General features: G+C 34.9%; 1 protein-coding gene across 1 annotated transcript in view; it reads right to left on the reverse strand.

Moving 5' to 3' along the window:
• Nucleotides 1-729: 729 nt before the first annotated feature.
• Nucleotides 730-27,692, reverse strand: part of LOC106881186 (deubiquitinase DESI2) — a 59,191-nt gene continuing 32,228 nt past the window's right edge. The window contains exons 2-5 of the mRNA XM_089359931.1: nucleotides 11,071-11,143; nucleotides 9,996-10,089; nucleotides 5,301-5,442; nucleotides 730-1,922 (exon numbers count right to left, since the gene is read on the reverse strand). Coding sequence (XP_089216057.1) covers nucleotides 1,761-1,922; nucleotides 5,301-5,442; nucleotides 9,996-10,089; nucleotides 11,071-11,143 — 471 coding nt within the window. The 3' untranslated portion in view covers nucleotides 730-1,760. The remainder of the gene's footprint in view (nucleotides 1,923-5,300; nucleotides 5,443-9,995; nucleotides 10,090-11,070; nucleotides 11,144-27,692) is intronic.

Consider the following 27,692-nt stretch of genomic DNA (forward strand, 5'->3'; position numbering starts at 1 on the left):
TTGAAACAAGATTTATTATGAAACAGAGGAGCCAACTATGCTGCTAGTAGATTTGAACATGCAACGGTTAATTTTGTTTTATATCTATATATCTACCTATCTATCTATCTAGGTAGATAGATATGTATTTTGAAATAATTATCTTTTTTTTACATAGATGTGTTGATTAATAATAGTAACTGGATTTCACCAAGAAAAAGGAAAAATATAGTAGAACAGAAAGAAAAAAAAAAACCAATATTTAGACAAAAAAAAAAGAAAGAAAGAAAAATACAAACATACATGCATTCACATCTCAAAATTCTTAAAAATCAGACAAACACTGATGAAGATAATTTCTTCAAGATACATGGTGAACCCCACCTCAAAATAATAATGATAATAATAATAATAATGATAATAATAGTTTCTAATATGGGCACAAGACAACAACTTTTGGGGGACTGGGACTTATTTTTTGATTCTGGGAAGATATAATAATAATAATGATGATGATGATGATGATGATATTTCATTCATAGGTCTCAGATTTCTAAGGAAAAGGCAGGGAATGGAAAGTTGTAGTGTTTATGGCACCAGAAGTGTATTAGTGATATAAGTTAAAGCAGTTCCAAGTGGAAACTGAAACTAAATATGAGTCGGTCCACTTAGAACTTTATCACTACACAATGGTGACCATTATCACCACCACCACAACAACAACAACAATAATAACAATACTAAGAAAAGTTATGGAAACAAAGATATGTATTTCAAGAGGTATCATTTACTCAGAATGAGTTAACATGTAGGTTACAGTTAGCCACTCTTGGACGTTTTCTGATATTTAGTTTGGTCGAGTAGCAATAAAACAAAACATGAAATGGATGAGGAGGAGGGGGCCCAGATACCAATACAGTATTGAAGCAGGTCACATGATGAGATTTCAGCTAAGGACCCAGAGCCTGAAGTTTGATATAGTCGTGTCTGTCCTTTTTTTGTTCATTCTCTAATAGCTATGAATTAATAAATCTTACATAGATACAGTGGGTCAGTATATACAGTTGGAGATATACATACATGCACACACACTCACACACACACATTACATTTTGTACTTTTCTACATGTACACACAGGTCACACCCAGTCCTGCCAAATGGCTTTCTCACATGTAAGTGTGCACATGCTTCTATATAAATATCTATGTACAATCATTTTGTCCAATAGAAACATCAGCTCCTTTTGTAACACTCTTTCTATCAGTTATCATCATCACCATCTTTATTATTATTATTATTATTATTATTATTATTATTATTATTATTCATTATTTGGCACTGCTTAAGAAGGAAGAAGTCCATAACTTTGAGGACCTATGGCAGGCAATGTCTTTTAGAAGGACTGTACACATACAAATGGTATTGTAGAAATTTTAAAAAAAATGATTATGTGCTAGGAGGTCTGCACATCAATTTATTCCATAACAAGGAAAGAGGGGAAAAAATACTTTGAAGAAAAGATTAAAAAATTTTTTTTTCTTCTTTTTGGAAAAATATATTAACCTTTTTATGGTTAAGAACTTTTGTTGAAAATGTGTTAAATGAGAAAGTTTAATAGTAACTGTTCAGACATTACCATACATATTACTTTGTTCAACTTCTGCATACAACAAAAAAAAAACATTCCTTAGAAAAAAAAATAATGCTAGCAGCAAGAGTTCTCGCCATGATGGTTGCTTGATTTTGAAGGTGAATAGTTTTTCATTTTTATTAACAAGTTTCATTGTTCCTCCATGTCCGTATGATTTGGATCTTGTAAAACATTCTGTAATGCAACTGGTGTCAGCCATTCTTTTGGTAATGCTTTCTCTAGGAATGGTATACAAGTACTCATGTATGCAAGACGATTCACCCAACTGGGAACAGATTTGCCACATAAAATCTGAAAATTAAATGCAAAAAAAGTTAGTGTCTTTCTCAACATAACAAAGAAAATTTTCATTTACATAATAAACAAAGACTGAATTATGGAATGTAGTATGTTAACTAGGCTAATGTGTGTGTGTGTGTGTGTGTGTGTATGGCTGTGTGGTTAAAAAGTTTACTTCCCAACCATGTAGTTTTTAGTTCAGGTCCAGTGTGTGTGGCAAGAGTCTTCTACTATAGCTCTGGGCTGCCCAAAATTTTGTGAATGGATTTGGCAGAGAGAAACTGAAAGAAGTCCATTTTATATATATATATATATATATATATATATATATATATATATATGTGTGTGTGTCTGTGTGTGAGTTTGTCTGAGTGAATTCATATTTCCTTCATCTTCATGTGTGTTTGCTTGCTGGTTCTAAACAATGGCTTTGCTAATGTTAATGTTTACTTGCAGTCCACTCAAAAGTAAGTCTTGACATGTCTTGACATGTACAATCTTTTTAAAACAAAAGGCTCATTCACATAGTGATGTTTGCTTCCACTTCCCAGGGTAAACTTGTTCAGGCTGTTTGTTGTTTGATAGATTATTACCTGGAAACAAGTGGGGATTGTTGATAAGAAAGGCATCCAGCCATAAAATCTCTGTTCCAAACATGATCTTGTCTGGCCCATGCAAGCATGGAAAAGTAAACATCACAGCAAAGATCCTTCCTACTTATCTATTATATATATATATACACACACAAAGTTGCTTATACAGTCATGAAATCATAGCAGTATGCAAGAGTAGATAAGGGAAACATTCACACTGAGTTGACCTTCTCAAGAGAATCAGTGATATATAAGAAGCCCTTCTGATTGCAAACAGAAAAGTAAAACACAGAAGTCAACAATTCATAAAAGAAATCAACTGAAACTTAGCTTTTTGTGTCATCTTAACAATTAGACTAAATCTAAAGGGTAACAGAATACAGATAGAGCTGTGCCAATTTAAATAATGCCTCTTCTGTAGTTAACTCCTCTTTCTAAGAAAATTTCTCTGAACAACTAAACTTGAAACTTCTATTAATTATAATGATGACAGCTTTTACATATGCTTCAATTAAAAAAAAAAAAAAATATTAATGAAATTGCAGCATTTGTTTTACTGTTAACTTCATCTCTAGAGATGAAACATTCTTTTAATTTTTTTAATTTTTAATATTTACATTCACATAATATTTTGATTTGTTTGATCCTCAGTCATCAAGTGTCTTACTCCTGGATATGTATTTAGTATTGAACTGGATTCAAGCTAGAAACTTTGTTTCTAAACTAATGTGTAATAACATTTTTATCAATCAAGTTATTGAGACATTGTACGTGAGCTGTAGTAATAGAAACAACTTTAGTTTGAGTTTACATGGGAAAAAGATAAATAATTAATGTAGCTGTGAACTGGCAAACCAGCTCTACAATATATAAAACAACATCATACAATAGATCAATGGGCACAGTTAGGGCAATGTGATTAAGAAGTTCATTTTGAAGTCATTGTTTGGTCCTATTGCATGGCACCTTCAGTAAGCATCTACTGAGGTAAACATAGATCTTGTAAGTGAAACTGGGTAAAAGGAAAGTTTAGAAGTCCATCAGAAGACAGTGTCTTTTCAAGGGTCACCCACTTTAAAATCATCTGGCCCTTGGATGTCTTTAGTGGAGTTTACTCTGTCGCTAGAATTTGAACTAAGTCTCTGATATGAGGATATCTTCATGCACTGTGCCCTGTAGTTGTGACCATAGTTTTATCTCTCCTTTATCCAACACCTTCTTCAGAGGCTCTGTAAACATGTCATGATCGCTGCCCTTTCACCTCTAACTAAGCTGTAATTTTTCTTTTTTTAATTGGAAAAGAACAAGCTGAGCAAGAGGCATTATGTGTGCAACACTAACTAGAGAGAGAGAGACAAAGAGAGAGAGATAGGCAGATAGAGAGAGACTGAGTAGGTACAAGTAAGTAGAGGATGTGATCAGGTAAAAATAAAAGAAACAAGTGTGTGATGGTTAAGGATGTTTTGCATATGGATTGTATGAGTACTATGACATATCTGTAGAAGGTAGACCAAAGGGAAACAAGATTAAAATGCTTATCTCACTGGCTAACAACACTCTTTTTACTAGCTAGCACTCACCTGATGTCAAGTGGAGTAATGTCAGATCATACCATAGAAACAGAGAACTGAATGAAGAATAAAAGAGGAGGAAATAAAAGAAAAATAAACAGGCTACTGTTATGATGAAGCATTATGGCGTGTACAAAATTGTGTATGTACATGTGTGTGTAATATAGTCACACACATGAGGGTATAAATATTTGTTTGTTGTTTTATTGCTGTTGTTTAGCATCAGGTTCATTACATAGACTCATGATCAAAGATGTTCTGGTTACGACCATTTTTACTTCACAAAGTGTACCTAGGACTACAATGAGTTGAAAGAAATTTGACAACATAGACCCTTTGTTGACTCATGATATTTGTTTGTTGCGTGTGTGGTTGATATATACACAATGTTACATGCAAGTTACAGATCAGGAGAGCTACCTTATGTCAAATACATATATTTGAGGGAATCTCTTATATGGTTGTTTGATCAGCTAGAATTAGCAGCCAAATAGGCGGCGAGCTGGCAGAAACGATAGCACGCCGGGCGAAATGCTTAGTGGTATTTCTTCTGCCACTATGTTCTGAGTTCAAATTCCGCCAAGGTCGACTTTGCCTTTCATCCTTTCATGGTCGATAAATTAAGTACCAGTTACGCACTGGGGTTGATGTAATCAACTTAATCCGTGTGTCTGTCCTTGTTTGTCCCCTCTATGTTTAGCCCCTTGTGGGCAATAAAGAAATAGAATTAGCAGCCAAATCTCCCTCAAATCATCTGAAATAAGGAAAGGAAACATTAGATACCCTTAAACAATCAGAATGGTAACAACTGGAATGCTTTTAATCAGGGTTGACATGAGACTAAATAACAACATGCATTTAATCACTCGAAGAAGCCTTTTGACCAATGACAAGTGTGCTAAATCTAAACTGACTTAGCATCAAAGTGGTCCATTCAAGTGGTTTTGAACAAAAAGGAAAGCATAACATATGATGATGCTGAACCTCTAGAAAAGTGATTCTCTTTTTGTAATGTTCATAGGAACGGCTACCACCACACCTTGCTGGGAACAACAAGATTCAGTAATATACTTAGTAACAGAAAAACAATGTTTTAAACTGGATATGTATGAAGGAATGGAAGTATTAAAAAAGCCAAGCCACCAAGCAAGCTCTGTAGTAGGAAGCATGATTCTGTATATTATAGTGTTGGGATTAAGAATTGAAAAGAATTAAATGATACATACTTCTGTTAAGATTGAGGAAAAATGGTTGCAATTTTTGGTTAACAAATGGTAATAATCTCCACGGAATTCCTTGCCCATTTCTCGAACAAGTTTCTGAATATCCATAGGGTTAAAGTCTGTGGTTCCTATCACAATACTTTCTCTATAGGAAATGAAAACAAAATGAAATAGATATTATTGAATGAATGAGGAAAATAATACAAAAGCAGCTAACGCCTAACATGTAGTTCTAAACACTTTTCATGTTCAAACCATATAACAGATGTGTGTGTGTTGTGTGTGTGTGTGTGTGTGTGTGTGTATGAAAGTATATGTGCAGATCAAAATGTGTATGTATATACTTTTACTGGATTGTGGCTATACTGAAGCACTGTTTTCTAGCATATAGTGGATAACATCTGAACTTGAAACATAAAGGTACTTAACTAAATACCATAAAGTTATTTGTCCAAGACTGCTGATTCTATTGTCCACCCACTGTGTTTGCACTTATATAAATGTAGATGTGCACATGCACCAATATGTGCATGTCTGTGTCTGTTCAGTATGTGTACATTTTCCTGCATTATTGATGGAGTGGATGCAGTTACATTCCTCAATATTGGCTTTGTGCTGTGTAAAACAGGCATTATTACTATTTCACAGGTGAATGGCCAAGGTCAATATTTAGAAGTGGAGTGACCATCCATCATTCCTTTGTGAAAAAGAAAGAAAAAACGTAGCAAAACAAAAACAATTTATATGAAAATATTTGAACTTAAAGACCTTGTTAACCTACAAAAATGTTCTTTTTCTTCTTTCTTCACTTTTACTGTTCTTTCCAGGCTATCACTGACTAGTTAGACCCTGAAGATATAAGCCATTAAACTACCACATCAAACAATGTAGTATGCTCATATTACTTCACTTATTTTATCAATCCCAGTTTATAGTTGGTTCTCACTACATGACAGGTGATAGATATACTTCTTTTTTGCAGGATTTGACAATCCAACTCAAGTCTCAAGCTAATCTTAAATTTGAAGGACAGAGTCACAGAAGTGCTACATTGAACAGCCAATTGGATTTCAAGTATTTATTTGATCAATTTTAGAGAAATATGAATGATAAAGTAAATAATGTTCAGTAAGATTTGATCTGCTTGCCTTATCCATATACTAACTTAACTACCATACTGACAGAAGTAAATAGATGTACCTCTTTGACACCAGATAAACCATTGTTCTTATTACATGGAGTAAATTTTGTTTTCAAAGTTTTAACATTTGCACTGACAGTAACTATTTGACAGGGGTTGATAAAATACAACCAAATACTGCTGTCAAGTTAATCCACTATTCTGCCACTCCAAATTTCAAGAATATTAGAAATGTCAGCATTATTATTATTATAGTAGTGATGATGGATAGAGAGAATCATCAGACCATCAAGAAAATTGTCTTGCAATACGAGTTAAAAATTGTGCTGGGAGTTCAGCTTTGCTTTTCATCCTTCTGAGGTGAAAAAAGTTATCAGTTAGGCAGTAAGGTTGACGGTATTGACTATGCACTCCCTCCTCAAAATTGTTGGCCTTCTGCCTAAATTAGAAACAATTATTATAATTGTTGTTGTGATGTCAGCAACACATTGCTTCCCTAAAAGCTTTTCTTTTACATGCCAAATTTGTTTGGAAACCTTTTGGTAGATATTTACTGCAACAGTAATGATAGAATTCTAGTGCTATGAGTTGAAGAGTAGTGATGCTGCTGAGAAAGGACCCAAGTAAGGAAGAGCACATTGAAAATTCCTGGACCATAACTCTGTAAAATGTAGATTTCAACATTTTGGTCAGGATGTTAGCAAAGAGGTTGACACTTGTTTTTGATGGTCTGATTAGTAATCATCCTGAATAGATCTATCCACAACAACTTCTACCTCATGTGAAAAATCATAGAGGAAGTAGGTAAGGAACCGAGCATGTGTAGGACCCTGATCAACTTAGATCAGTTAAACATTTTTGATATGGTTCACTACCAATACTTGGCAGCTGTCTTTATGGCAGCCAGTTTCAGTTCCATCTCTTGTCGTTGGATCACTGCAATGTACAACAACATCTGCTCAGTTGTTAGGGTGAATAGCCACTGACTGGAATCATTTAGCATCATGTGCTTGGTTTGTCAATGTTATTCACTCTCATCTCTTCTGGATATACCAGCTCTGGAGCCACTACTGTGGAAATTAAAGACATTGAAGGGCATTCCATATGAACTAAGGTGTGGAATAACTATTGGCACATGCAGATGATGCCACCATAGTGTCAGATACCAAGCACATCAAGATGATCAATTCTAAGGAACTATGAAGCAATGACAGGTGCAAAAATCAACCAAGAAAAGTCCATAAGCCTATAGCTTGACACCTGAAGTGACAGGTCCATGCTGTCCAACAGTGTCATGGAATGATGAATAGATGAACCAGTTAAAGTTGATTGGGGTTTGGTTTGGTTTGGTCCAGTTCTCCAAGTAGAAAAGAATTGGGATGAGGTGATAAACAGCATGGTCAATCTTACCCCAAAATAAGCTGTGAGATGCATTCCCTGAAAGGTTGGGTAAAGGTAAAAAACACTTAGATTGCCTCTGTCATGTATTACTGCCTGACTATTGTTCCTTTCACCAGTTCCAATCTGACTCTTTTGGTTTCTGTGGAAGGGATATGTTCCACTGGTCAGGCACACATTTTCTGTCAATACATGCTAAGTGGAGGTTTGGGCATGCTATGGCTGATGATGCACAGAGGCTGTGACATTTCCAGCAATTCCTTGATAATGAACAGATATGGTTGCCATATATCAGACAGGTTTTTTCCCAGCTCGTCTCTTTGAAAGAACTGCAGTCCTGGGTCAAGCAAAGATCACAATAGGGTGCCTGGTATCTGGAATGCTGTCAAACTCTCATAACCCTCTACAAGCTGGACAATGCAGTTGGTGGAAGTTTCACTTTAGAATTCTATAAAGGGCAAGTAACGGGCAAGAGTAACAATGTTCTTAGGAAGGCTCTGGGTATAGATGAAAATCAAGTGGTTGGTCTGTTCTAGAGGATTTTCAGGGCCCATGAATAACTTTCAGAAATCTCTGGCCAGGCAGTGCTACTGGAGGTGGGGAATTGCATAGAACAACAAAACTGTTCTGCACACACTTGGTCAGTACCTGAGCATTGCTGACTTGGGGAGTTGTGTTGAAATTCTGCTGTCATGTATAGGATGGATATGGCTGTCAGCTGAATCCATTGTGAACATCATCCCATCATCTACCTTTGGTCAGAAAAGCCAGGCAGCCTTTATCTGTCTTGCAGTCTCTGTGAAAGAAGCTGTGTGATGGACCAAATTGCAAGGGTTGAAGACAGACACTTTCCTCTTTGGCTAAGCTCTCATCAACTTTTATATATTAGGATGAAAAAGTTTTCTCTACTTTGCATCAGTTTTTATTCAGGTATTTTGCTCTCCTAAATTAGTGATCCTCATTGTGACTTGCAGAGGAGAATACTTTTTGCACATTGTTGCAGTTGTAGAGTGAGGACAACTTTCTAGATAGGTTGCCTTCACTCTGGCTGAGAAGTAATATCTCTCCAAAATGTAAAGAAGAGGCTTAGTTAACAAGGGAATACACAATGGTGGTCTCAGTAGCTGAGCATAAAGGTTATCTCTATTATGAAAGTTGAGTGGGGTTAGCTTCATTCCAGAGGAGAAGCAACATCTCGCCATAAAGTAGAGTTTAGCTAGGAGGCTCATGGTAGTAAACTAAGGCCATTCTTAATACAGGTCATCTCCCTGATGTTGGAGGAGGAGATTAGTTAACTAAGGGAGCCCACACAATGAGGGTCTAAAGCAGCTTGGCACAAAGGTTGCCTTTGCTATGTAGGTAGAAGAAGGGAGTTATATTCCATCTGAGAAGCCATGTCTCTGTGACGTAGGGAGTGGATTTAGCTAAAGGATTCACAGCAGTAGTCTGAGGGGGCTGGAAATGAGGCTGTCTCCATGATGTAGATTATGTGGACAAGCAAAGGGTATACTACGTTACTGAGGGAACTTATCGTAATAAGCTAATGGTGGCTGGACCTTGATTGTCAAAATCAGTAGATGGGGTACAAGGATGGATATAAAATGATGACCACTGGTTCCAACATTACAGATTGTAAATACTTACAGATGATTGGTATAGTCAGAATAAATCTTGGCTAACACTGAAACTGAGTTCATGTTTTTATAATTTTGTCCTTCCATCAAATGATGGTATATGGCACATATGTTAAGCACTTTATAATGACTACTGCATATAATCATATAACTAGTCTAACTGTAAATTTTGTTGTCAATAAGTAACTATTACATAGTCTACAGTTTTTTACAACACTTCATGCTGTCAATGAACTAAAATCATGAGATGAACAAGTGCAAAAAAATAAGCTTCATTACTTAAATTTTCCTCTAGATAACACAAAAATCAGTAAACTTTCTGAAAGATTATTAACACATCTGAAGGTGGTGCTCCGTCACACCTCAGCACTTATGGTTATAACAAACTAATCTAGTTTTCTGAGAAAATTTTTTAACAACAAAATGGCTGAAGCTGAAAATGAATCATTGTTTGGTGAAATTTTTCCAACATTTACATGGTCACTGTTTACAGAAATTAAAATGATCTGTAAAAAACATACTAACTTGAATTTGAAGTGTTCTCCAAGTTCTTTAGCCTCTCTTGGTTCCATTGAAAATATTCCTGATACAGGAAATGGATGTCCACCATAAGCATATTCTAGAAAGAAATGAAAAAAAAATTAGATATGGTGCCTGAATAAAAGACATTTTTTAAAAAATTGTCAGCATGACATAAATTAATGCATACCATCACTAATTTTAAGTGACTATTCTGATTTGTGACCTGAAAAATATGAGACCATCAGCCCTCTTCACTGCCCAATATAAGGCAACTAAGATAAACACTGGCCCTATGAAGCATTGAAAAAGTATCAAATAAAAGACCAGAGTATATCAAAGGGTTAAAACACGCGATTTTAAACATCAAATTCTGCCTTTTACATATTTTCTATTAATGATAGCAATTCTAAGACAAAACACAGAAGTACAGCAGCTACCATATATAAATAGAGAAGAGATGTAGCTGAAGGATTAATTTCTACCTAAATTGGTGTAGAGGCATTTCAGGAAATCCTTAGCACAATGTATTAAGCTGTACTCATTCTATTTTTTAGAATTATCAACATCAGGTATCTGTAGATATCAATATTTGTTATTTTAAGGCAAATACATCACCTTGTACAATTTATAACAAAGAACTGCAATGGATCCACTGGTTTTACAAAAGGAGAGGATGTGAGCAAGTATGTTCTAGAAAAGTTTAATGAAGCTGTAAATAATGGACTCTTTATTGGATTTCTAAAATGAAGGAGAATTTGAACAAGAGCAGTCCATCATGTAAATGTATAAAAAGAAAGAAGTGGGTTTTCACAATTAATGGTATAGTATTATTGTAAAGAAGTATGAATACAAAACTCATCAAACAATAATCCTTTCTACTATAGGCACAAGGCCTGAAATTTGGAGGGAGGACACCAGTCAATAAGTACTCAGCTTGTACTTAACTTATTGATGCTGAAAGGTAAATTTGACCTCAGTGGAATTTGAAAAATAAAATAATATAGAACAATAAGAGTTTAGCAGAGACCTTGCAACCACACACATACGCACACAAAAGAAAAACAGAAAGGGAACTTACCAGATCCGTAGATTTGAACACCAGAATGAAATACTCCTACACCCAACGAAGAAGTATATTCATTTATCCAATTCTGAAATGAAAATATAAATTGTTATTGTTATTAATATTATTACTGTTGTAGTTCTTATAATTGAAACTCTAAAACAACAACAGCAAAATAATAAACTGTTTCTAATTTAGGCACAAGGTCAGAAATTTTGAAGGGAGTGGGTTAGTCAATACCATCAACACTTTATTTTATCAACCATGAAAGGATGAAAGCAAAATTGACATCAGTGAGATTTGAACTCAAAATGGAAAGAGTTGGAACAAGTATTACAAAGCTACTTCTAGCAAGGCAACTGACTGTATAGGAGACCTTTGATTGGTTTGAAGGTTACACAGTAGCAAGGTCTGAACACATTGGAAACTGCCCAACATTTTAGCCACATAATACACAATCATATTACATCTAATATTTAAGTAACTCTTTTACTTGTTTCAGTCATTTGACTGTGGCCATGCTGGAGCACCGGCTTTAGTCGAGCAAATCGACCCCAGGACTTATTCTTTATAAGCTTAGTACTAATTCTATCGGCCTCTTATGCCGAACCGCTAAGTTACGGGGATGTAAACACACCAGCATCGGTTGTCAAGCGATGTTGGGGGGACAAACACAGACACACAAACATATACACACATGTATACATATATATACATATATACGATGAGCTTCTTTCAGTTTCCGTCTACCAAATCCACTCACAAGGCTTTGGTCAGCCCAAGGCTATAGTAGAGGACACTTACCCAAGGTGCCACACAGTGGAACTGAACCTGGAACCATGTGGTTGATAAGCAAGCTACTTACCACACAGCCACTCCTGTGCCTAAGATAACATTTCTTTTTTCAGAACTAAAATTTACCTTAGCTCTAGTCCTATATCTCAAGGCAGTATTCATAAGTGATGGAAGAAGGCTGAATTGAATGTTAGAATTGCACGTGCTGGCATAGTAATGTCTCAGCTCCAGTATTCAATCTTAAAAAGAGGAGAGGTTGATTAAAAAAGACCAAACTTGCTATTTTCAACTCAGTTTTCATGCCTTTCCTCACTTATGGTCATGAACATAGGATTATAACCAAAATAGTATGATTTTGAATAAAAGTGGCTGAAATGGGGTTGCTTTGAAGGATCTCAAAAGTAATGTTACTTGACAAGGGTGCACAGCTTGGAAATCTTTTCAGGTTGTGCTGCTACTTTCCCACATTGAGAGGTTATAGCTCCAGGGCTACAGACATGTGATTAGAATGTTGCAATAAAGAAATGCAAGAAGGATTTTTCAAGCCAAGCCAACTGGCAGGAAATCTAGGGGTAGAAGAAGAATGAGATGGTTGGATAACATCCATAGTCTCAGTCGGTGACACTTGGGAATCCAGTTGGAAAGTGTAATGACGGTTGCTTCTGATAGGACCGTATGAAGGAGGTACCTGAGGACACTACTCCCATGAAATAGTGGGCAGAGAAGATGGTTGGATGAATATATATATATATATATATATATATATATATATATATATAAAGCCCTATGTGAAAACCAAATATAAATCATTGTTTCTCAAAGAGGGCCTAGTAAATACAGACTAACTACCATTTTCTAAATAAAAATGAAACCAAAGATGGGGGAGGAGGAGGATCAAGAACTTGGTTAGCAAAAATATTTCTAGTGCAAATGATATGAATAAGATTCCAAATGACTACCAAAGGTGAGAAAGATCTGGTCTTCAAGAACTTACATACAATGTTACTTATTATTTGGAGCAGACTAATATACAGCATCTAAGGGTTGCACCTTTCATCAAAACAATCCTGATTTTCTTTTGTCTTTTTAACACTTGACACTCATGACACTAACAAATGCTAAAGATGAAGTGGGTTCCCAATCAGGAAAAGATTTTAATCAAATATCACTGATTCAGATTAGTGAATGCTTCAGGATCCCAAAAGATACAGTTGTACAATGACTGCTGACAATGCAGAAGTTGTGATACGGTATTTCATTCATAGGCAATACTCAAGAGCTGTAAGGACTATGTGTAACTTTCAAAAATATAGTTGTTTTTTTTTTAAATCTAAACATCACACTTAGAACTCTTGGAGATTCTCAGTTTATCCTATTGCAATGCTTAGGAGCTGACTCATCTTGATCAGGAAAAGATCAAATGAATTGGAAATTAAAGGCAAGTGGGAAAATAAGTGGAGTTAAATGACGTTACAATTTGTTAAGGGAGACTCGACTGCTATTTCTAAAAAGTTGAATGACCCACAGAGACTATGTGACAAGTGTAGATGGAAGTAAAATGAAAGAAAGCAGTAAGTGAAAGCGTAAATAAGAAAATTGTTGGATATCAAACGAAAAATGTATGTTAAGTTGCATATAAAATTGTACAAGCTTCACTTGGAGATGAATCTATATTATAATAAGAGTTATTTTTCTGTCTGTCCATCACATGCTATCTTCAGATCAAGATGGTTTTTAAGGAATTTGGAGAAATAAAATAGAAAACAGTAAATATATTCAATTTAACCACTGAGTTCACGTAATGCAACATATGAAAAAATAAAATCTGTGTTGTATTTTTGGTTGAAAATATATTATTTTCTTCACATGCCACCAAGAAAAAAATGCTGTGAATATTTCACTCCCAAATATAACAATAGACTGTGTGATGAAAGGAAAACAATAAAGACGGAGATTGGATTAAGGAAGAGTAAAGTAATAGAAATGGTGACAGATTTACTAAAACCTTCAGCCAATAAATTAATTATGCTATAAACCTATTTTGATTTACTGAATGCAGTTCTTTCACCAACTTGAAGGTAATTATTTTTGAGGGGAGTAAACTGGTAAACTATTTTACAAAAACTATCAATCAGTAAAGTACTCTGTTCTGATGCTTGAAAGGAAAATATATTATTTTTCACTTAAATATTCGTTGATATACAACAACTGTGAAATTTTTAAAACAAGGTCATGAAATCATTTAAAATCATTCCTTATCACTTAACATCCACTTTTCCATGCTTGGAATTGATTTGAGTATCCTGAGTTTTTCATGGAAGACTGGAAATGAACATTGCTTGTATGATGGTGATGCTCATTTACAACCATCACATGATATTAAGTCAAGGGTACACACAAATACACACACACAGACACAACAAGTACAAAAAATACAACACAGATCTTATGCACAATGAACATCTGGCTCAGGGTTAGAGTAAAAGACATTTGCCCATGGTGCCATACAGTGGGGTTGAACCCAAGACCACTAAAAGAGAAACCTGTAATAATGATATCCCAATAAGTGGTTTTCAAACACTCAGGCATTCACTTTACTCACTGAAGATATCCAAGCTCATCCTTGCATTTTACCAGATTATTTTGGTTTTATCAATACCACATACATGTACCTAAATCCAAAGATACCCACCCTAATTAAGAAGGATTCACTGAAACTTATTTAGCAGTGCTCCAGCATGGTCACAGTCAAATAACTGAAACAAGTAAAAGAATATGAGGAAGTTTTGATGAAGTTATTTCACTGAAATGCCATGTTAATAATTAACAAAATATAGCACTCATTGTCTGCCACAAAAATTTCTGACAAATGTGTGAGGTTAAGTGATCTGCTAGAAATAGCAGCCAATTCTCCTTCAAATCAGCCATAATGTAAAAACAGAATCTTGATGAGGAACAATATGGAGAAGTCATCTCAATAAAGTAAATAGTATAGCATGTATATTGAGTCTGTAGCATTAGAAGAACACTAGCTATTGGAACAATGAGGAAAAAGGTTTAATAAACATAAATGAAACATTTAAATTGCTCTAAGTGCCTATAAATGATCAACAGACTTGATATGTTGCTAACAGCAAACAAAACATCCTGGTAAAGTATGTAATAGCCGCCAGACTGTTTTTATATTTCTTTTTTTATTTTTTGATGTAAGTCAGTACACTGGGTTTGTAAATACAGCAAAAAAAGAAAAGAAAATTAAATTGATAGAAATAATACAAAAAAAAAAATGTAATAACACATTGGGAATATATGGCCTCCTTGTCTGTGACAAGCTCATCTGAGAAAGATTTCTGTCATTCAATCAATACTGAAGAAAGAAGCTGTTAATTGCTGGGGAACAGAATCAAATGGAAGATGGAAACTTAAAAACATGTAAAAATCATGTATACAAAATAATTCTAATTTATATGCATTTTTGTCTCTTGTCACCTTGTCTCTTGCATATATGAATGTCGATGGATTACAACTAGATTTTAAAAAAAATTTCATTACGAATGTAAATGTCTGTGTGTGTGCATTTGTGTATGATTAGTTTCTATTGGCACGTGCAAGGTATCTAATAAATAATAAATAAAATAAATGAACAAGCAATCTTTGAAATAGGAAATTAATGTGTTGTTGCTCCCATTGTTCATATTACTATTGTTGATAGTAAATATGACATTCATATAAAAGAATGTCACTTGAAATGGGTCAGAAGGAAGCTTTGGCCTCTAAAAGAAAATGGTGTGTATCCTCCTCCTCCACACTCAAATAAAGACCCCCCCCCCGACAGATAATATTGATGATGATTGTGATAGTAGTTGCTAAGACAACAATCTAAACATCTCTCCCACTCCAACAATCACTGGGTTTTCTTTGTCAAATTACAAACTGAATTTCTCATCCAAACAATTCACTAGGTGAGTAAGCAAATGACAAAAATGATTTAAACAGTGAGAAAAGTAAATAAATTTAATCTGTCAATGAATAAGTGACTGAGTTAGCTACAGAATGAGTGAGTGGATCTATGAATAAATTGGTGGCTAGTGAAAGAGTTTGAGACAGAGAAAATTTTTGTGTATATGAGTATGTAAACTTGCTATTTTTACATTATCAAGGTCACTGTCAGAAATCACCACAACATGACAGTTTAGCTTAGTCACAGAGAATTACACAAGGCCTTTGTTACCAAATATGTTATGGTGGGGCTGTAGGGTACATGATTTCAGGTTCACTCCTATTGTGTGGTACATTGGACAAGTGTCTTCTACTGTAACTCCAGATTGACCAAAGCCTTGTGAGTGGATGTGGATTTGGTAGATAGAAACTGAAAGAAGCCTGTTGGAATTTTGGGGTGAGTTGTCTTGCCTGTCTTTGACTTTCAGGTGTTTTAACATAGAGCATTTGAGGAAGTCATCCCCTCTGCACTAGACTGCAGCCTACCGGCAAGCAAGCGGAGTATGCATGGTTGATGCATGTCTATTTGTTTATTTGCATCATTACCTCTATGTATAGACACAATATGTACCCATGCAAGCATGAGAATTAAACCTTAAACTGAACTAAACAGAAATAATTATAAAAGTTACTTATATGTTCCAATATTGCAATAACTGGAAGGCACTCCAGAACAGAAATTGCTCATGTGGTTAAGTTCTTGAATATTAATTAGATGAACTTTCATAGAAATGATACAGGTGTAACCCCCCCCCCCCCACCACCACCACCAAAAAAAAAACAACGAAGATTAATTATTTCATTTTAATTGTATTAATTATGCAATCAGCCTATTCCATCAATTCCAGAACTATGACCTCCTCCACAAAAAAATTTATATGGATATACATACTGTGTTTCAATCTATGGAATATATCATATTAGAGTGCCTTCGTTTTAACATTTCTAACAATCAGACTATTATAAATTATACTAAGACTAAAATGAAGGATAGTAAGGTTAAAGGATTAAAACATTTTTTTTTGCTTGATCATAGTTAGGAAGTGCTTGCAACAGATTTTATTCACCAATGCACTTGGGATTACTTTGGAGGTTTCTGCATTACCTACTAACTTTAATAATGTTTTTATAGCTGATGTTTTTCCTATTAGGAACTGCTGTCATGAAATGGGCATTATAAGTCACCAATATACGTGAAGTTTTGGTAATACTTAGCATTCTATTGTATTATCTGTTGTCTAAACTGTGAAATAACCTGATCTGTATTAAGAATATGGTTAGAGTTTAGAATTAAGCTTATGGTTTGATTGCATGCTAAAGTGTAAATGGCCAGGTAAAGAACATGCTAAAGAGGCACCAAATTTTTTTCTCTTACTAAGAATCCTTTCCATTTTATATCTGCCTTATTATATAAAGCCCAGTTTTCTAGATAGAGAGAAAGACTCTTTTGTGATGAACAAAGATAGGCCTTCTCTAAAATCCTTTCAACCAGTTAACCAGAATTTAATCTTAGGCTATGTGATCTTTATTCCCCTGCTGCTCAGATGTCAACAACTCCAGTAAATCTGTTACAGTTCAAAAGTTCAACTATACCTAGTAGCATCTATATGACAATATCATAAAATAGCCAAGTGAGAAATAACACTGAAATGGTAATGTTGAAAGGTTGTTAAGTAAAATAATACAAGCTTGACAACCACAAGTTGGAACAAGTTCAGTTGGTATCTCCGGAGTAACACACCAGAAAAGTCAACCATTAGAAATAGATTTATCTTCAATGAAAATAAGTGCAAAGAAAGAAAGAAAAAGAAGAAAAAAAAGACGATAAGAAGTGAACAACTGAATTCTCATATTTATTCTGAAACAGCTGGAAACTATTCTAACAAATAAGAGAGCTTTGTTGAAGAGTAAATAAAATTAGTTGTTGGGATAAAAGTCAGAACAATTTGTCATGATAAGGAGCTAATGTATGGAGCCAGTGTTTCTGTTTGTTCATGCTTTTACAGCATCTGTTTATGTTGCAAAGATGTGGGGTATAGTTGGTAATACAAAAGGACTACACTTACTTTTGCTGCAGCTAAACTCCTCCTATTCAAATATATCAAGGCTTTGCCAGCATTTTTTGTTATCCATGAGCAAGCTAAGTCTGAACTTTGGTTTTAATGAGGGAGGCAGATCTCTGGTTTGTGATGTGACATGCAAACCTGGGTGTCACAACCCATAAAGCAGAGTAGAGAAAAAGTTATAAATACAGTGACCTGAGCAGCAGCTATCAGTTTGTGTTGCTCGCCATCAAGATATCAGGTGTTCTCACACTACATACTATCAATTTCCTCTTCAAAATAGGGATAACAGCAGCCCACTAGAGAAATGAGCACCATGAGGTAGAGCGGCTGCTGCAGCGAGTGTCATTGGCCATTCTCTGCAGCAGCACAATCACAGGGCATGGCTGAGTACACCATTTGTTCTGCAGCATGTAGCCCATCTACACCTCCCCCTCTATCTTACACTGCTTCTCCCCCCTTTTTTCTTTTCTTTCTTATCTCTCCCTTTTCCTATTTCCTTGTATTTAGTTGGTAAATTCATTCAATTGTACATAATTCATTACTAAAGTTGTTTACCTACAATAGAGGTAAAGAAAACCAAAACTTTCCATTTTTTCCCTTAAAACTTTCAGGTTTTTAAATTCATTTTTTTCGTTTTCATTGCTTGAAATTAGTGCACTAACAGGTTTAAGCCACAATTTCATAGATAAGTTTGCCATACTTAGCCAAAAAAAGAATTAACAGTTTGTTTTTTTATTGTTTCCTTCTTTGAATGGATACAATATTGAACTTCTTGCATTCAAATCTCATCTTCAAATTTTGCTACAAGCAATAGGTACTTGAGTAAATTTTTCATGGAGAATCAGTCAGAAATGGGATGCAATTTAAAAATAGACATCTTCTGTGTTATCTTCAATAGCCATTTTTACTAAAAAATTTCAGATGTTCAGTTTATCAAAGTTAAAACCATAATTAATTAGGTAACATACCATCATCATTGTTTAATGTCTAATTTCCCATGCTTGATGGATGGGGCAGGGGTGGGGTAGTCAGACAAGAATATATTGGGACAGTTTTCTGCAGTTGAATGTCCTTCCAGAATACATACCCCCACCTGTTTCTAAGTGAGGTAATAATCCTGCAATCCACTGAAACAATGGTTTTAGTTGTTTCCATAGAGAACTGGTAACAAATGACACCATTTAGATGAGTCTTTTGTTTAGAACTAGCAGACATGTAAAAAGGGGGAATGCAAACTCACCCACCCACAGATATACAAACGTGTATACATACATAATTATAAATATATATACATGCACAATAGGTTTCTTCAGTTTCTATGTACCAATTTCAATTACAAGATATTAGCTGACCACAGCTAGAGTTTACTCAGATCAACCTTTATTTTGGAAGTTATTGAAGGTGCTAGCAGTCATGATTTTGTGGGTAAAGCTATGGGATACCAGCAGTTCAGATTTTGACAGATAAAAGTAATGATTTTACATTTAAAATAATTACACATAATAGTTTTTATACAGATTGTTGCCGGTTAGCTCTTACAGACTGTTGTCAGTTGCTGTGGATCATGCAAAATTTAATTCCTTACTTACAGAATTCAATAAAATTACAATATGTAGTAGATGTTAATACACAGAAGTGCTAACAGCTGTGGACTTGAAACGGTTGAACTCATTGAGAATACTTAGTTTGAAATTACATTCTTTAATTCTTTTCCTGGTTTCAGTAAATAGGGTGTGGCTATATACTGAGGCAAAGCTTTTGAGGACTTTTAGTCAATTGTATCACTGCTAATACTTATTTCAGTCTGGTATTGAATTTACTAACTAAAATTGTTGCTGCAGTTGTAGCTACAATTAGTCGTTATTCTTTACCATCAAACTCAACAGTTTTTCAGCAGCTGAATGTCTTTCCTGACACCGGGTTTCCTGTTTTCAAGTAAGTGGGGGGGGGGGTTGAGCTCAGATTGCCAGAGATGATAAAATCAAAAGATTTTGCTAAACATTTTTGTTATATTTCTGTTGAAATACCTTGCCTTTGTTTCAATTAATTTTGAAAATAATGAAGAATTTAATAAAATAATTGTCATTATGAAGCTGGTATTTTGAATATAAATTAATATGAATCCTTACTGGAAACTTTTAATTTAAATTACATTAAAACAAGAAATTTGTATCATAGAACCAAAGGTGGTTTCAGGTAAGTTAATATCAAAAGAGTCAAAAGTGCAATATAATGCTTACATTGGAACCTAAAAGCAAGTAGTCTCATGATTGAAACCATTTAACTACAGCATCTATTCTGAGTGGTTAGATAGTTTAGCATTTTATATGCATATATTTGAATATGAATTTTTACAGTGATGCCCTTTCATAACCCAAACCACTTACTCAGAAAGTTGTATGCTAGGTTAGCATTCCATACTACAGAAGAAAAGAAAAAGGAAACATTATCAAATGACAGCAGCTCCTTATCATGTCACTGGCTAATGCGACTAATCTTGTTCAGTATTTTTGCTACACTTTATGGATTAAATGTTTCAAATTTATGGATGTTCAGTTTGGCTCACAGATTTTTTAATTAATTTTTTTTTAACTAAACAGTTTGAAACTTTGTATGCTGGTGGAATGTCTCAGGCAGAACACAGTTTACTTTGAACATTTTTGACAAAATTTGGTATTTTAGAAGTTATTTCATGTTAGACTTGTTGTATTTGGGTAATTTCAACCAATCAACATGTATTCGGTTGAAGAAAGCTACTGCTGTTTGCGATAGCAATCGAAGAGGAACAACATCTGGGTCATCTCTACTAAATGTCACCACTCTGCTCTATTCGTATGGCGAGTGAAGACGATGTTACCTTTATCCTTTCTAGTCAACACCGTGCATTCCTTACTCTTTCCCTACCTTCTACACTATCAACTAGTAACCAGCAAGAGAACTTGTCACTGCCACTACAATTATCGTATTTTCCAGTGTATTCACCCTTTCTGTTACATTGCACTGAATGAACGGTAACCCAATCAGTGCTAGTACCATGATAAAATTCCTCCAGCACAATCTGTGAAGTGGTCGGCAATTGAGTGAAGATAACATGAGGGTTCAGAGGACCACTTAATCTTGTCAAGATCATGACAACCTCTCTTACAATAATGCCACAATACAATGCATCCAGTACACTATGTTAAGTAATTGCAAATAAAGACAGCCAGACATAAAAACCAAGCTGAAAATTGAAATGTATGAGAGAAACATGGTTCTCCAACCAGTTTAGGGGAACAGTAACTCCAAATAAGAACAGACCCAGAAAGTAATGACTCATCCAATTCATGCCAACATGGAAAACATGCATAAAACAATGATGATGACTAATGTATTATCTCATAAAAGATATTATCATAATTTACTTTTATATCATGACCATCAATTATTATTTAAGTTACAGTAACTGAAGACTGAAATTTAAAACATCCGCTAGTCTACAGCAGAAGAGCTACAAAAAGAAAAGTGGACAAAACTATATGAAAATGTCAAAAACTATATCTAGTAGATATTCTAACAACGTTCATGACTAGAAAATACAAGGACAGTTAAAAGAACAACAACACTTACATATTACTGAATGTCATTGATTTTTAAAACATGACTCTAGAACAGAACAGCAGCATGTCTGACTCACTGTGATACAGTCAAGAGGTTTTAAACATCAGTCAATGCCACATTGAGAAGCATGGATCTGCTCTCTACTCCTCTGTCTTTTCATTAACTATATTAGTGGGTACATATGGAGAATTAAATGGGACAAATAGCATGTTTTGAGTTCAATTACAGTAAAACTAATAGAAAAAAATCTTTTATTAAAAGCATATTTTAAGGAGAGAAAAGGCATATAAATTAAATGAAAATGAATAAAAAGAAAAAGACAGGAAGAGATGAGGGTGAGTTTGAGTGTGATAGAGAGAGGGAAGAAGATGAGCAGCAGAATAGAAAATATGTGAGAGAAGACAAAAAAGAGGACAGTGTTATGTAAGGAAAAGATGAAAGACAGAAAGAGTGCAGGAGATAATAGATAAAGAAAGAGTGGAAGAGACAAAAGAGAAAGAGGAAAAAGAAGAGGCAGAAAGCTGAATACAGATGGTTATCTTATGTCTCACTCAGAATTTTCCACACATTTTCCACACTAGGACAGTTGCAGTAGGTTTAACTCTTTTATAGATTCCTAAAAGTTTATATAAAATGTACAGTATGAAGAGATCAATTCCCATATGCTGACGAATACATGCAGATGTGCATGAGTGCACACACACACACACACACACACACACACACACACACACACACAAAGAAAGGATTTAAAAAATGGAGTATAAAAGTTTGAAAGGTTTTCACAGTAAAAGATAGCAAATGTTAAAAAATTTGGATTTTGTTAAATTTAGGTTTGTAAAAAAGTAAAATGCTTTTGAATAGACTTGAACATGCAAAAATGTTAAGCATTAAATGTCAGTACAGCTGTGTGGTTGAAATATATACTTTCCAACCACACTGCTCTGAGATGAATCCTACTGAGCAACACTTTGGGCAAGTAACTTCTATTACCTCTGGAGGTAACCAATACTTTGTGAGTGGAATTTGGTGGGTGGAAATTGTGCAAATATCCACTGTGACATCATCATCATTATTTTTATATTTGCTTTCCATGCTGATATGAGTTGGACAGTGAGACAGGATCCAATAGTTTGGAGGACCACATCTTGCACCAGTGCCCCAGTTTTGGTAAGGTTTCTAAAACTGGATATCATTCCAGAAACCAAATACTTTACAGAGGGTACTGGGTGTCTTTGTGTATGTGTGCATGTATGTATACATATAAAAAGCTTTCCAACATGATTTGAAGTTCAGTCCCACTGTGTGGCATCTTGCTGAAGTGTCTTATTTCATAGCCTTGGGCCAATCAAAGCATCACGAGTGGATTTGGTAGCACCCCCTGAAACCGAAAGAAGCTTATCATGTGTGTGCATATTTTATATATAATGTAACTACAAATGTGTGCTGTTGGTGATATCTTTTCCTTCTTTTGACTTTTCCTTTTCTCCTTTCCAATGAAGAGCTATGTCTGAACCGTCAACAACTCTCTTTTTACTGAATGTCAAACTAATACATTCCTTGTGCACGTCCTCTTGTTTGTTATTGTTAATTTTATTGTTCATTTATTTGATTTAACTATAAATATATATATATCATCATCATCATCGTTTAACGTCCGCTTTCCATGCTAGCATGGGTTGGACGATTTGACTGAGGACTGGTGCAACCGGATGGCTACACCAGGCTCCAATCTAATTTGGCAGAGTTTCTACAGCTGGATGCCCTTCCTAACGCCAACCACTCAGAGAGTGTAGTGGGTGCTTTTACGTGTCACCCGCACGAAAACGGCCACGCTCGAAATGGTGTCTTTTATGTGCCATATATATATACATATATATATATATATATATATATATATATATATATATAGGCGTAGGAGTGGCTGTGTGGTAAGTAGCTTGCTTACGAATCACATGGTTCTGGGTTCAGTCCCACTGTGTGGCACCTTGGGCAAGTGTCTTCTACTATAGCCTCGGGCTGACCAAAGCCTTGTGAGTGGATTTGGTAGACGGAAACTGAAAGAAGCCTGTCGTATATATGTATATGTGTGTGTGTGCGTGTTTGTGTGTCTGTGTTTGTCCACCCCCCCCAACATCGCTTGACAACCGATGCTAGTGTGTTTACATCTCTGTAACTTAGCGGTTCGGCAAAAGAGACCGATAGAATAAGTACTAGGCTTACAAAGAATAAGTCCTGGGGTCGATTTGCTCGACTAAAGGCGGTGCTCCAGCATGGCGACAGTCAAAATGACTGAAACAAGTAAAAGAGGTAAAAGAGGATATATATATATATATATATACTCACACACATACATATATATATATATATAAATAATAATAAAGGAGTTACGACGCAAAAACGTGCGTCGTAACTCCTTTATTATTATTAATATAACCAAAAGGATCGATTCTTCAAGAGTCTGCATACCTTCACTGTCGTTTTTTTCTGCTATTTTGGTGATGATTTTTTGAGTTAGCTTACCAATTATTTTTGTTGGCAGTTAATTTATAATATATATATATATAATTTTCTCTTCCATTATGATACGATCAACAAAAAAGGTATTCCATCTAGTAGTGAGAGATAAATATCATTTAATGTAAACAGTATAAAGATACTAGCTACAAGAGCTATTAATAGTTTCTTGCTTTGGAGACAAGTCTAGGCAGGTTTTATAACATGCCTCGTGCCTTCAAGCAATCGTCGAGCTCTGAGCACATGGTCTATTCAATTTACAAACCAAGATGCTGGTACAAGGGAAATCATGAGAAAAGAAACCAAAAAGGTGGTAGATATAAAAAGTGGAAGGGTGAATGAAAAAGAAAACTAGAGTAATGTTCCCTTTGACTGTAAAGCCATAATTATGCTAGTTGTAGAATGATTCAATGAAGTGAGGTCCAACGCCTGTGAGACGCTCTCCGTTGGATTATTATACAACAACTAGCTTTATGGTCAAAAGGAACATAGCTCTCATTATCTTTCCTTTCTTTTTCTGTTTTTATTTATCTTTCTAATTTTTTGCATCTACCTCCTTTTAGTTTCTTTGTGATTTTCCTTGTACTAGCATCTTGATTTGAAAATTGACTAGACCATATGCTAAAGTCTGAAATTGTTTGGAGACAAGGCATGTTCTAAAAACCAGCCTAGACTTGTGTCTCCAAAGCAAGAAACAAAACTATTAGTAGTTTGTATCTTTATACTGAGTAGATTAAATGATATCACATACACATAAACAATAACACAGACTGGTTGAAGTTCACTACAGCTGTTTCAGATGTATTCTTTATTGATGAACATTGACATTGTATGATTGTTATAAATGAATATCACAGTCTCATACAACCATGGTCATTCATTGCCAATATTCTGCAAAGCATGTCTAGCCATGGGGAAATATTATCTTGCATTGGAAACAGGTGAGGGTTAGTGACAGGAAGGACATTAAAACATAGAAAAGCTAGCCCAATAAACTCCATCTGACCCATGCAAGCATGGTAAAGTGGACATTAAAATTTATGCATCGGTTAAAAAGTAGCATACACAAAATGACACCCTTGAGTTAGTTATGTTGCATTACATCTAATACATACACACACACATATTTATGTGCATACCTATGTTCATGATTACACTGGTCTAAAAACTAGTGTTATATAATGCTCCTTGATGTTCCATAATCTAAGAGCTTGACAACTACAGATGGATAAAATATACACTTATTTTTTATTAAGTCAGCTGGCTATTTGCAACATCAATGCCCAAAAAGTCACTCCTATTCTACATATTGTTGACAGTGAGATTTGGCTGGTATGTGATGAGTGGACATCTGTCATTGAGGATGTGCAGTATGATGAAATCCTACATAATCTGGCAGTTCCAGTACCCATGCCAGAGGATTCTTGTCTGCTGTGTTGCATGTCTGTGCTTTTATACAGAATGTGTCTATGTGAGAGGACTACTCATAGCGAACACTGCAGTATTCAGTTTCTAACAGTATGTCCATGTTGAGTTGGATATAAAGATTGCCTTTAAGTACTATATTTTTATAAGCACTGGAGTCAATGCGATTGTCCATGACCTTGAAATTGGTGGCCCAGCATGTCCACAATTTAATCAGTGAGACCAGTAAAAGAAATAAAAGCTTATAGAATAAAAACAATGTCTAAACCTCAAGAGATACACTTCATAGTCAGTCACACTTTCAGAAAGAAAAGTGGATTAACTAATAATGACTAATGCAGAGATGGTTGTAAACAACTTCATTTTTCTGGCAGTTATGATTATGAAAGAATTTTTCACCAAATGAGAATGGGATCTCACTGAGTTTGTTATGTGAATTTCTAGGTCCAATCTCTTGCATATGTTTACATATGTAGATTTTCAAGTTTTTACATGGTACTTTGCAAATACTATTATTTGTTATAAAGTTTCTTTGGCTAGTCTAACTAACAGCATTCTCATTTTTAGGATGCTCTATATGGTCAGGACACCAGCAGAATCAAAGCACTCTTACCTCTTTGATATATCATATACCAGAGATTAGGTTACCTTAATATTGGGTTTCAAATTGCTTAGAAGGCATGACAGTAAATTAGAATATAGTTTTTATTTTTTTTATATATATTTTGAATGTCTAGCAAAATTAGTAGTTTTGGACAAAATACCTCTTAGTATTTGGTTACATCTATTTCTGAAAATTTTTATGGGATTTTCTCAATTTTTTTTTTAAAGCACCCTAACATTTTTATAGGAGAATAGAGTGTTTACAATTTTGGAAGCATGCAGATCAGAAATATGACAGTGAGAGAGTAAGAGAGAGAAACGAGTCATGAGAGAGAAATGTCAAGAAAGAGAAGAGAGCGTGAAGTGGGTAGAAGAAAAGAGAGGGATGGCAAAAGAGATGAAAGGGAGGGTAGGAGAGATGAGAAGAAGGGTAAGAGACACAACAGAAAGCTGGAGAGAAAGAACAGAAAATACAAGAGAGAGAATGAACAGAAGAAATGAGAAACAGGGAGGGAACAGAAATAATGAGAAGAAAAGAAAACTGAAAAAGACATTTGAAAGAAGTGGTAAGTAGAGAGATGGAGAAAGAAAAAGACAAGGAAAATGCTCATCTCTTGCTGGTTTTTATTACTGGAGTCTCTATTCACTTAAGAAATAGTCTTTGTGCATTCTGAGTGTGATTGTTGATTGGTCCCACAGATCTTGGAATGATTTGACAAAGCTGTATACTAGCCTCTATGGCAACAGCACACACATGAAATACGATGACTACAAACTGAACTGTACTCTTATGCCACAAACCCACACATGAGCATATTATATTTGGTCTCCAGACTATTGATGACATTTATAAACTATTTTTATTAACAACTCGTGTGCAGAAAGGAAAAAAGAATGAATGTATAATTATAATGATGGGGAGTGTGTGAGTGAGTATATATATATATATATATATATATATATATATATATATATATACATACATACATACATACATACACCATGATTTTACTAAATTAATAATCTTAGGCTCTTATTCTCTAGCTACACTTGTGGCTTTCTACAGGTTCACAGAACAATTTGAACTCAGCACTTGTTAATTATATAGAACTTCAGTAATCCTCATTCACAACAGTGTGTTATATCTATTCACAGTACTTGTTTAAAGCTAAATGGAACTGAGCCAGTAGGATAATTAACTCTTAAAACTGTGTTTATTGTTGATTTTGTCCTTGAATAAACTCTACTCAAACAGAATTCCAAAGTTTTATCATCATCATCATCATCATCATTTAACATTCACTTTTCCATACTTGCATGGGTCAGATAGAACTTGTCAAGGCAGATTTTCTATGGTTGGGTGGATTTATGAGGTGCAGCAGAGTTGTAAGAAGTTTGCTTCCCAATGACATGATTCCAGGTTCAGTCCCACTGCATGGTACATTGGGCAAGTAAGTGTTTTGCACTATAGCCCTGGGCTGACCAAAGCCTCATGCATGGATCTGGTAGACAGAAACTGAAAGAAGCCCATCACGTGTGTGTGTGTGTATCTTCATATCTGTCCCCCACCCCACCCCACCGCACACCAATTGTCAACTGGCATTGGTTTATTCATGTCCCCATAACTTAGCA

The sequence above is a fragment of the Octopus bimaculoides genome, chromosome 11 (genome assembly GCF_046866305.1).
Source record: "Octopus bimaculoides isolate indiv1 chromosome 11, ASM4686630v1, whole genome shotgun sequence".
Lineage (NCBI taxonomy): Eukaryota > Metazoa > Mollusca > Cephalopoda > Octopoda > Octopodidae > Octopus > Octopus bimaculoides.